General features: G+C 46.5%; 1 protein-coding gene across 1 annotated transcript in view; it reads left to right on the top strand.

Annotated features, from left to right (window-relative positions):
* arl15b (ARF like GTPase 15b) overlaps positions 1–12,900 on the top strand; it is a 71,271-nt gene that overhangs the window by 26,632 nt on the left and 31,739 nt on the right. The window contains exons 3-4 of the mRNA XM_014138705.3: positions 224–283; positions 11,561–11,769. Coding sequence (XP_013994180.1) covers positions 224–283; positions 11,561–11,769 — 269 coding nt within the window. The remainder of the gene's footprint in view (positions 1–223; positions 284–11,560; positions 11,770–12,900) is intronic.

The following is a 12,900-nucleotide window of genomic DNA, read 5'->3' as shown; positions in this document are numbered from 1 at the left end:
GTATACCATGCACTGAAACATTTAAGCTTCAGTAGTTAAGTGGTGAGCATTCAGACATCTTCCCTACCTGCTGAAAGAACCGGATTATAAGCCTTTCACAACACATACATGTGCTTTAGGCCTACATGTGTTGAAGACGTGCTGAATACCTTTCTCTTGCCTCTTATTAAGCTAGGTCTGCCTTATATCTGTGTGAAGCTTTACATGTCATTCTGTTTTCTAGGTTTTAGCATCAAAGCTGTTCCATTCCAGAATGCCATTCTAAACGTGAAGGAACTTGGAGGTAATTCCTTCACCTATTTTCGTTCATGATGGAAACACATTGTTCAAGCTGTTGGGGTACTCAACTTTTCTAGTTCAGTGGGCAAAACGATTTTGAAAAGTAATGGGTCGTATTGTTGGACAAGTATAGATGGGACTTCCTCCATTTCAAAAAGTTTTCTCCCATTCCGTGCTACCTGAACATAACCCTGGCTATACACACTCCAGCAATATCAGAATATCCCCATATACAGTTGAAGTGGGAAATTTACATACACCTTAGCCAAATACATTTAAACTCAGATTTTTACAATTCCTGACATTTAATCCTAGTAAAAATTCCCTGTCTTAGGTCAGTTATGATCACCACTTTATTTTAAGAATGTGAAATGTCAAAATAATAGTAGAGTGATTTATTTCAGCTTTTATTTCTTTCATCACATTCCCAGTGGGTCAGAAGTTTACATACATACACTCAATTAGTGTTTGGTAGCATTGCCTTTAAATTGTTTAACTTGGGTCAAATGTTTCAGGTAGCCTTCCACAAGCTTTCCACAATAAGTTGGGTGAATTTTCCTCCTGGCAGAGTGTAACTGAGTCAGGTTTGTAGGCCTCCTTGCTCGCACACGCTTTTTCAGTACTGCCCACACATTTTCTATAGGACTGAGGTCAGGGCTTTGTGATAGCCATTCCAATACCTTGACTTTGTTGTCCTTAAGCCATTTTGCCACAACTTTGGAAGTATGCTTGGGGTCATTGTCCATTTGGAAGACCCATTTGCGACCAAGCTTTAACTTCCTGACTGATGTCTTGAGATGTTGCTTCAATATATCCACATCATTTTCCTGCCTCATGATGCCCTCTATTTTGTGAAGTGCATCAGTCCCTCCTGCAGCAAAGCACCCCCACAACATGATGCTGCCATCCCCGTGCTTCATGGTTGGGATGGTGTTCTTCGGCTTGCAAGCCTCCCCCTTTTTCCTCCAAGCATAACGATGGTCATTATGGCCAACAGTTCTATTTTTGTTTCATCAGATCAGAGGACATTTCTCCAAAAAGTACGATCTTTGTCCCCATGTGCAGTTGCAAAACGTAGTCTGGCTTTTTTTTCCTTAATTTTTACCCCTTTTTTTTCTCCCCAATTTCGTGGTATCCATTTAGTAGTAGTTACAGTCTTGTCTCATCGCTGCAACTCCCGTACGGACTCTGGAGAGGCGAAGGTCGAGAGCCATGCGTCCTCCGAAACACAACCCAACCTAGCCGCACTGCTTCTTGACACAACGCACATCCAACCCGGAAGCCAGCCGCACCAATGTGTCGGAGGAAACACCGTACCCCTGGCGACCTGGTCAGCGTGCACTGCGCCCGGCAGCTGTTTAAAAGCACAGTCAATTTAGTGTATGTAAACTTCCGACCCACTGGAATTGTGATGCAGTGAATTATAAGTGAAATAATCTGTCTGTAAACAATTTTTGGAAAAATTACTTGTGTCATGCACAAAGTAGATGTCCTAACCGACTTGCCAAAACTATAGTTTGTAACAACAAATTTGTGGAGTGGTTGAAAAACAAGTTTTAATGACTCCAACCTAAGTGTATGTAAACTTCCAACTTCAACTGTATACGAACCCCCAAGGCATCTAAAACCATGTTAATACATTTTTCCTTGGCTAGCTGAATGTTAGTCCCCTAAGATAGTAAATATTATCGAGCCCCAACAGGTTAATACATTTTTCCTTGGCTAGCTGAATGTTAGAGTCCCCTAAGATAGTAAATATTATCGAGACCTTGAATGACACACATCCTGCATAGAGATGAGTCATCGTTATCTCTCCACGTTGATGCAGAAAGCAACGTGTCGGATAGACACGACACACAAATGAAGTAGCTAACACGTTCACTCAAATGTCACTCGCCCGCTGGGTGTGCAACTGTGTGGGTCAGAGAGGCAGTAATGTGTAAGTCCTTTCTGTGTTTGTATGTGTGTGTGGGGAGTGGGACACATGACATCATTGGTGTGGACAGGGACTCTCCCTTAGTTCCAGACAGGGTTCCCCTAGCTGCTGTTCTGAATCCACGTCCCAAATACCACCCTATTCCCTATTTAGAGCCGTACTTTTGACCAGGTAGAAAGTCGTGTATTTTATTTAACCTTTATATAACTAGGCAAGTCAGTTAAGAACAAATTCTTATTTACAATGATGGCCTACCCCGGCCAAACTCGGACGACGCAGCCAGCCAGTCTGCCAGCCAGCCAGTCTGCGGGTAGCTGCCAGCCAGCCAGTCTGCGGGTAGCAGCCAGCCAGCCAGCCAGTCTGCGGGTAGCAGCCAGCCAGCCAGCCAGCCAGCCAGTCAGTCTGCGGGTAGCAGCCAGCCAGCCAGTCAGTCTGCGGGTAGCAGCCAGCCAGCCAGCTAGCCAGTCTGTGGGTAGCGGCCAGCCAGCCAGTCTGTGGGTAGCAGCCAGCCAGCCAGCCAGCCAGTCAGTCTGCGGGTAGCAGCCAGCCAGCCAGTCAGTCTGCGGGTAGCAGCCAGCCAGCCAGCTAGCCAGTCTGTGGGTAGCGGCCAGCCAGCCAGTCTGTGGGTAGCAGCCAGCCAGCCAGCCAGCCAGCCAGTCAGTCTGCGGGTAGCAGCCAGCCAGCCAGTCAGTCTGCGGGTAGCAGCCAGCCAGCCAGCTAGCCAGTCTGTGGGTAGCGGCCAGCCAGCCAGTCTGTGGGTAGCAGCCAGCCAGCCAGCCAGTCTGTGGGTAGCAGCCAGCCAGCCAGCCAGCCAGTCTGTGGGTAGCAGCCAGCCAGCCAGCCAGTCTGTGGGTAGCAGCCGTATATCGGGGGGGTGGGGGGGGGTCTGTTTCGTCTTTTAGTTCCGTATATCGGGGGGGGGGGAGTTAGGGAGACAGGACTGTGTTGTTTGAATCTGATATGGGAGATGTTTGCAGGTCACCAGGTCATGCAGCACTGGTACTGTTTCTGTTTGGCTCTCTGTCTTTATTTCCCTGACAGTAGTCGTGTCTGTCTGCTAGGGATTGTAGTGTTTTTGGTTTGTCTGCCCTCTGGCTGAAATGTTTTTGGTTGGTCTCTGAGATGTTTTCAGTCTGTTCGTGGCTTTAGGAGAGATGATATGGGAGTTCAAAGCAGAGGGATTCCTCACAGCCTGTTTCCCGTCAGTGGGATGATGACATCATGCTGTGTGTGTGATCTGTCAGTCTGTGGCTGTTTCTCTATTTAATATTTGCTCAATTCCTCACATCATCTCTCCACACACACCTCTTTCCCCAAAAGAAGATTTGAGGGGGGGACCTTCTCCAATACAGTTGAGAAGGAGTTGAGTAAACAGGATGTGAGGAATTGTGTAAAGACAAATTGAGATAGGGTCTTTGAGATATTGTCTGTCTACCAGGTCGGTGGATCGCACCAGGGAGGAGTTCTCAGCTCTGATGATCTAGTGTAGAACTGCCTGATGATCTGGTATGACCAGATGCTATACTGCAGACCTGGTGCTCTACTGTAGATCTGATGCTCTAGTGCAGACCATACCAGTGTATGTGTCCCACACGGTACCCTATTCCCATCAGGCTCTGGTCAAAAGTAGTGCACTATGTAGTGAATAGGGTGCCATTTGGGACACATGTCGTGTGTCCCGTCGGCGTGTAGCAGCCACCCGCCGGTCGGCGTGTAGCAGCCAGCCAGCCGGTCGGCGTGTAGCAGCCAGCCAGCCGGTCGGCGTGTAGCAGCCAGCCAGCCGGTCGGCGTGTAGCAGCCAGCCAGCCGGTCTGCGGGTAGCAGCCAGCCAGTCTGTGGGTAGCAGCCAGCCAGTCTGTGGGTAGCAGCCAGCCAGTCTGCGGGTAGCAGCCAGCCAGCCAGTCAGTCTGCGGGTAGCAGCCAGCCAGCCAGTCAGTCTGCGGGTAGCAGCCAGCCAGCCAGCCAGCCAGTCTGCGGGTAGCAGCCAGCCAGCCAGCCAGTCTGCGGGTAGCAGCCAGCCAGCCAGCCAGTCTGCGGGTAGCAGCCAGCCAGCCAGTCAGTCTGGGGTAGCAGCCAGCCAGCCAGCCAGCCAGCCAGTCAGTCTGCGGGTAGCAGCCAGCCAGCCAGCCAGCCAGTCAGTCTGCGGGTAGCAGCCAGCCAGCCAGCCAGTCTGTGGGTAGCAGCCAGCCAGCCAGTCTGTGGGTAGCAGCCAGCCAGCCAGCCAGTCTGTGGGTAGCAGCCAGCCAGCCAGCCAGTCTGTGGGTAGCAGCCAGCCAGTCTGTGGGTAGCAGCCAGCCAGCCAGCCAGTCTGTGGGTAGCAGCCAGCCAGTCTGTGGGTAGCAGCCAGCCAGTCTGTGGGTAGAAGCCAGCCAGTCTGTGGGTAGCAGCCAGCCAGTTTGTGGGTAGCAGCCAGCCAGTCTGTGGGTAGCAGCCAGCCAGCCAGTCTGTGGGTAGCAGCCAGCCAGCCAGTCTGTGGGTAGCAGCCAGCCAGCCAGCCAGTGGGTAGCAGCCAGCCAGCCAGCCAGCCAGTGGGTAGCAGCCAGCCAGCCAGCCAGCCAGTGGGTAGCAGCCAACAAGCCAGCCTGCGGGTAGCAACCAGCCAGTCAGCGGGTAGCAGCCAGCCAGTCAGTGGGTGGCTCAGGCATCTGAAAATACTAATTTCACAACATGCATGATGTCATACCATTTGTGGAAAATGTGGTTTCTGTTATCGTCACACGTGATTGTAATGCAATATGTTTTCTGGTAAACTGGCTTGTGGTCATGTTTTCTGTTCATCTAAAGTTACATATATACACTGAGTGGACAAAATACCAGATCTGTCCATGACATACAGTTGAAGTCGGAAGATTACGTACACCTTAGCCAAATAGATTTAAACTCTGTTTTTCACTATTTCTGACATTTAATCCTAGTAAAAATGTCCTGTCTTAGGTCAGTTAGGATCACCACTTTATTTTAAGAATGTGAAATGTCAGAATAATAGTAGAGAGAATGATTTCTTTCAGCTTTTATTTCTTTCATCACATTCCCAGTGGGTCAGAAGTTTACATACACTCAATTAGTATTTGGTAGCATTGCCTTTAAATTGTTTAACTTGGATCAAACGTTTCGGGTAGCCTTCCACAAGCTTCCCACAATAAGTTGGGTGTATTTTGGCCCATTCCTCCTGACAGAGCTGGTGTAACTGAGTCAGGTTTGTAGGCCTCCTTGCTCGCACACGCTTTTTCAGTTCTGCCCACACATTTTCTATAGGATGGAGGTAAGGGCTTTGTGATGGCCACTCCAATACCTTGACTGTCACACGCGTCGTTGAAGGGGGACCAAAACGCAGCGGGTGAGGTGCTCATCTTCTTATTTTATTAAAGAAAACACTTAATCAACATAAACAAACGACAAAAACAGTCCAGTAAGGTGCACAGACTATACTAGAAACAACCACCCACAAACACAACTAAATATGGCCTCCAATTAGAGACAACAACAATCAGCTGCCTCTAATTGGAGGTCATTGCCAAAACTCACATAGAAATAGAAAAGCTAGATTAAACATAAATATAGGAAAACTAGAACCTAAACCCACAATACCCAAACACACATAACAAACACCCCCCTGCCACGCCCTGACCAACTATAATGACAAATAACCCCTTTTACTGGTCAGGACGTGACATTAACTTTGTTGTCCTTAAGCCATTTTGCCACAACTTTGGAAGTTTGCTTGGGGTCATTGTCCGTTTGGAAGATCCATTTGCGACCAAATTTTAACTTCCTGACTGATGTCTTGAGATGTTGCTTCAATATGGCCACATGATGCCATCTATTTTGTGAAGTGCACCAGTCCCTCCTGCAGCAAAGCACCCCCACAACATGATGCTGCCACCCCTGTGCTTCATGGTTGGGATGGTGTTCTTCGGCTTGCAAGCGTCCCCCTTTTTCCTCCAAACATAATGATGGTCATTATGGCCAAACAGTTCTATTTTCGTTTCATCAGACCAGAGGACATTTCTTCAAAAAGTACGATCTTTGTCCCCATGAGCAGTTGCAAACCATAGTCTGGCTTTTTTATGCCAGTTTTGGAGCAGTGGCTTCTTCCTTGCTGAGCGGCCTTTCAGGTTATGTCGATACAGGACTCGTTTGACTGTGGATACAGATACTTTTGTACCCGTTTCCTCCAGCATCTTAACAAGGTCCTTTGCTGTTGTTCTGGGATTGATTTGCACTTTTCGCACCAAAGTACGTTAATCTCTAGGAGACAGAACGCATCTCCTTCCTGAGCGGTATGACGGCTGCGTGGTCCCATGGTATTTATACTTGTGTACTATTGTTTGTACAGATGAACGTGGTACCTTCAGACGTTTGGAAATTGCACCCACAGATGAACCAGACTTGTGGAGGTCTACAATTATTTTTCTGAGGTCTTGACTGATTTCTTTTGATTTTCCCATGATGTCAAGCAAAGAGGCACTGAGTTTGAAGGTATGGCCTTGAAATACATCCACAGGTACACCTCCAATTGACTCAAATGATGTCAATTAGCCTATCAGAAGCTTCTAAAGCCATGACATCATTTTCTGGAATTTTCCAAGCTGTTTAAAAGCACAGTCAACTTAGTGTATGTAAACTTCTGACCCACTGGAATTGTGATACAGTGAATTATAAGTGAAATAACCTGTCTGTAAACAATTGTTGGAAAAATTACTTGTCTTGCACAAACTAGATGTCCTAACCGACTAGCCAAAACTATAGTTTGTTAACAAGACATTTGTGGAGTGGTTGAAAAACGAGTTTTAATGATTCCAACCTAAGTGTATGTAAACTTCAACTGTAGACTAACCAGGTGAATCCAGGTGAAATCTATGATTACTTATTGATGTCACTTGTTAAATTCACTTCAATCAGTGTAGATGAAGGGGTGGAGACAGAAGGATTTTTAAGTCTTGAGACAATTGAGACATGGATTGTGTATGTGTGCCATTCAGAAGGTGAATGGGCAAGACAAAACATGTAAGTGCCTTTAAACAGGGTATGGTAGTAGGTGCCTGGCGCACCGGTTTGTGTCAAGAACTGCAACGTTGCTGAGTTTTTCACCTTCAGCAGTTTCCTGTGTGTATCAAGAATGGTTCACCGGCCAAAGGACATCCAGCCAACTTGACACAACTGTGGGAAGTATTGGAAACAACATGGGCCTGCATCTCTGTGAAATGTTTTTGACACCTTGTAGAGTGCATGCCCTGACAAATTAAGGCTGTTCTGAGGGAAAGGGGGGGGGGGGGGTGTTCTTAATCTTCTGTACATGACCAAAAGTATGTGGACACCTGCTTGTTGAACATCTCATTCCAAAATCATGGGCCTTAATATGGAGTTAGTCCCCCCCCCCCCCCCCCCCCTTTGCTGCTATAACAGCCTCCACTCTTCTGGGAAGGCTTTCTACTTGATTTTGGAACATTGCTGCAGGGACTTGCTTCCATTCAGCCAGAAGAGCATTAGTGAGGTCGGGAACTGATGTTGGGCGATTAGGCCTGGCTCGCAGTCGGCATTCCAATTAATTCCAAAGATGTTCGATGGGGTTGAGGTTAGGGCTCTTTGCAGGCCAGTCAAGTTCTTCCACACCGATATCGACAAACCATTTCTGTCTGGACCTCTCTTTGTGCAAGGGGGCATTGTCATGATGAAACGGCAAAGGGCCTTCCCCAAACTGTTGCCACAAAGTTGGAAGCACAGAATCATCTAGAATGCCATTGTATGCTGTAACATTAAAATGTCCCTTAACTGGAACTAAGGGGCCAAGCCCGGTGTTTCCACTTCACAATAACAGCACTTACAGTTGACCGGGGAAGTTCTAGCAGAGCAAAAATTTGACAAACTAACTATGATGGTGCCACGTTGAAAGTCACTCTCTTCAGTAAGGCCATTCTCCTGTCAATGTCCTATGGAGATTGCATGGCTGTGTGCTCGATTTTATACACATCAGCAACGGGTGTGACTGAAATAGGGGGTGGGTGTCCACATAGTTTTGTACATACGAACAGTACCAGTCAAACGTTTGGACACACCTACTCATTCAAGGGGTTTTCTTTATTTTTACTGTTTTCTACATTGTAGATTAACAGTGAAGACATCAAAACTATGAAATAACACATGGAATCATGTAATAACCAAAAAAGTGTTAAACAAATCAAAATATATTTTAGATTCTTCAATGTAGCCACCTTTTGCCTTGATGACAGTTTTGCACACTCTTGGCATTCTGTCAACTAGCTTCACCTGGAATGTTATTCCAACAGTCTTGAAAGAGTTCCCACATATGCTGAGCACTTGTTGGCTGCTTTTCCTTCACTCTGCCGTCCAACTCATCCCAAACCATCTCAATTGGGTTGAGGTCGGGTGATTGTGTAGTCCAGGTCATCTGATGCAGCACTCCATCACTCTCCTTCTTGGTCAAATAGCCCTTACACAGCCTGGAGGTGTTGGGTCATTGTCCTGTTGAAAATTATAGTCCCACTAAGCGCAAACCAGATGGGATGGTGTATCACTACAGAATGCTGTGGTAGCCATGCTGGTTAAGTGTGCCTTGAATTCTAAATATATCACAGACAGTGTCACCAGCAATGCACCATCACACCTCCTTCTCCATGCGTCACGGTGGGAACCACACATGCGGAGATCATCCGTTCACTTACTCTGCGTCTCACAAAGATACGCCGGTTGGAACCAAAAATCTCAGATTTGGACTAATAAGACCTAAGGACATATTTCCACCTAATATCCATTGCTTGTGTTTCTTGGCCCAAACAAGTCCCTTCTTCTTATTCGTGTCCTTTTAGTAGTGGCTTCTTTGCAGCAATTCGACCATGAAGGCTTGATTCACGCAGTTTCCTCTGAACAGTTGACATTGAGATGTGTCTGTTACTTGAAGCATCTATTTGGGCTTCAATTTCTGAGGCTGGTAACTCTAATGAACTTTTCCTGTGGCAGTCCTCATGAGAGCAAGTTTCATCATAGCGCTTGATGGTTTTTGCAGCTCACTTGAAGGATCTTTAAAAGTTCTTGAAATGTTCCATATTGACTGACCTTCATGTTTTTTTAAATAATGATGGACTGTCATTTCTCTTTGCTTATTTGAGCTGTTCTTGCCATAATATGGACTTGGTCTTTTTACCAAATAGGGCTATGTTCTGTATACCACCCCTACCTTGTTACAACACAACTGATTGGATCAAATGCATTAAGAAGGAAAGAAATTCCACAAATTTAACAAGGCACACCTGTTTATTGAAATGTATTCCAGGTGACTACCTCATGCAGCTGGTTGAGAGAATGCCAAGAGTGTGCAAAGCTGTCAAGACAAAGGGTGGCTACTTTGACAAATAAAAAATATATTTTGGTTTGTTTTAACACTTTATTTTGGTTACTCCATGATTCCATATGTGTTTTTCATAGTTTTGATGTCTTCACTATTATTCTACAATGTAAAAAAGAAAAAAAAACCTTGAATGAGTAGGTGTGTCCAAACTGGAACTGTACGTACATACATCTGTATATAAATAGAGAGGGAGATGAACACACACAATAGCCAGTGGTCTTATATGAGTGTATGGGAGCCTTGCTGATGTCCTAATAGCCTGTAAAAGACCCCTCAGCAAGATTACGTTTGAACATTGGTTTCAACATTGTTTCTCAGGCCACGGTAGTGATGGATAGCCAAGCTCTTATGCTTGGCAGATTTTTCAGCATCTGTTCTTGAGCAATAGATTCATCTTGATAATACGGTCTAGTTAAGACTTAACTTCCTACCCCTCCTCTAACCCCCATTCCCCCCACACAATTATTTGAGGTGTTTTGATACGTAATAGTTCATCTGTAAGCTGTTTCAGCTCATACTCCCACGCAATATTACTCAATTTCTTGAGCAGGCATATTGGTCAAGTTGGGGGATGGAGTTTTTAATGGATTCTCAGAGAGAGTAGTAGGCTAATCGTCTGTAAACACTTGTAATGAGGGGCGGAGTCAGCCATAAACACGCCTGGATCATATTCATTAGGGCAAAATGTTTTAAAGCGCTTTGCAATGGAACATTAAAACAAGCGTTTCTTGTTGGACAAGTCCAGGTAGCCTATCCCTGTTTCAGTCTGTTTTCCTCCGTTGGATTCCCAAATGAATAACACCCTAATGAGAGATGATGGTGGGCGTGGTTAAATTACAGTCTGGTCCACTTTTCCTATAGCCCCAGAGATGGAAGAGTTAAACCATGGCCTCTTTCTCTTTTAGATTTCAGAAAAATAAGTGGTTGTTTTTCCAGCCACACTCAGTGAGAGTAATTTAACAATGCGGGTCCTGATAATGGACCTTATTCCTACGAGGTTGTGGTTCTATTCCCCCTCTGTCACTCACTCTAACCAAAGCCATGCCCTGCCTGGTGAGTCTTTTGTGCCCCCAAATTGTTGTGCAGAAAAGGAACCATATGTTCATTGTAAAAGAAAGTTCATTTGAACTGTGCTGTAGAGTGGCTCTCATAGGGAACTGCTTTAATGTGCTCTGAGTTGTTTCTCCTTTAAAGATAATCTTTGTGTGCGTCCCAAATTGCACTCTATTCCCCTTTTTATAGTCCACTACTTTTGACCCAGGATGCAATAGGGGTCTGGTCAAAAGTAGTGCACTATACAGGGGATAGTGTTCCATTTGGGATGCAGACTTCTTTGTGTGTTGAACACACTTCATTTAGACAGACATGTAATTTCCCCACCGGCCCCCAGCGCAACAGAGCAGGAGGCTAAAAGTTGGCAGTCCTGAAGTCTTAAAAACACAATGCTTTATCCACAAAGATCTTATGAAAGGAGGGTAGAAGCATTTGGAAAATGTTCTCCAGACGTATTCCAATTGAAACGATGTTGAAATTCATAGCATTTTTCCCCTTTTCCTGCTGGAGGTCTCTGTTGCTCATAGCTATCCATTTTATTTGCTGGATTATCAACTTACAATTGAATTATGAAGAATGAGCCTCTTGAAGCTAACGTTTAAAAACCAGTTTGGTTGTGACTGTCACTAGAGTATTGTAATAGCTTGTGACAGTGTGTTATAATTTTAAATCATACTGGAGCCAGTGCCAAGAGAACGTGTGTGTGTGTTTTCATATTATGTGTGTGCTTGTCTGTGTATAGCATGTGTGGGGGTCTGTCTATCAATTGAAGGAGCTGATTTAATTGAGGTATTTGAACTGGTGGTACTACTAATTGTGTAGGGCGTCAGTGTGCATGTGTTTGTTTGTGTGTGCGTGCGTCTGTCCGTTTGTGTGTGAGCATCCATCCCTGTGCTCATGCGTACAGCCGTCTGTATTTTCTCCAGGAGCAGACTCGATAAAGAAGTACTGGTCGCGGTACTACCAGGGTTCCCAGGGAGTGGTGTTCATCCTGGACAGCGCCTCCACAGACGAGGACCTGGAGATGGCCCGCACTGAGCTCCACTCTGCCCTGCAGCACCCCCAGCTCTGCACCCTACCCTTCCTCATACTGGCCAACCACCAGGACAAACCTGCCGCTCGCACTACACAGGAGGTAGGCCGACCGCACGCACACACATACTAGTGATGTGTGGGTTGACTCATATTTTTTAACCACTAGGCTACCTGCCGCCCCTGGCACTAATGTGCGGTTATATCCGCTGTGCGAGCAGGTTTAGGGTCATGAAATGTTGTGTGGATGAAGGGCGGGCAGGTTGAATAAAGACAAAACCAATGCATAACAAATCCATGTGCAATTCATATCGATAGGCTACATTGAGGTTACATTGAGTCACGTAACCAGATTGCAATCAGGTAAAGACGTCTTCCCTATACAACCAGTACACAACCTGCCTATGAGGGTGATGAAAGACAGGATAATGTCAACGTCACTCCAACCAGTTCTGCCTGCTGGGTAAAGGCCAATAGACACCATTTAGAGCACTAACGTACCCGACCTGCACTAACGTCTGTTTGAGAAGAGTTTCTATAACCAAATTGCAATCAGATAAAGACAATCTAATCATACAATCGGTATAGGTCACCCTGACCATGAGGTCACCCTGACCATGAGGTCACCCTGACCATGAGGTCACCCTGACCATGCGGTCACCCTGACCATGAGGTCACCCTGACCATGAGGTCACCCTGACCATGCGGTCACCCTGACCATGAGGTCACCCTGACCATGAGGTCACCCTGACCATGCGGTCACCCTGACCATGAGGTCACCCTGACCATGCGGTCACCCTGACCATGAGGTCACCCTGACCATGAGGTCACCCTGACCATGCGGTCACCCTGACCATGAGGTCACCCTGACCATGAGGTCACCCTGACCATGCGGTCACCCTGACCATGAGGTCACCCTGACCATGCGGTCACCCTGACCATGCGGTCACCCTGACCATGCGGTCACCCTGACCATGAGGTCACCCTGACCATGCGGTCACCCTGACCATGCGGTCACCCTGACCATGAGGTCACCCTGACCATGCGGTCACCCTGACCATGAGGTCACCCTGACCATGAAGCCATCCCTATCGCAGCGGATCAGGCTGTCGTCATGGATACCAAACCAGATTTGTTTTAAGGTTAGTTGTGCTCATGCGAACTAAACCTATTGAAGCAGCTGTCTGTTAACCTGCCTATTTTAAACAGCTGATACATTATAATTCCATTAGGA

This window comes from Salmo salar, chromosome 13 (genome assembly GCF_965601325.2).
Source record: "Salmo salar chromosome 13, fSalSal1, whole genome shotgun sequence".
Classification (NCBI taxonomy): Eukaryota; Metazoa; Chordata; class Actinopteri; order Salmoniformes; family Salmonidae; genus Salmo; species Salmo salar.
The sequence above is the reverse complement of the archived record's forward strand: the minus strand, read 5'-3'. Positions and strand labels throughout refer to the sequence as shown.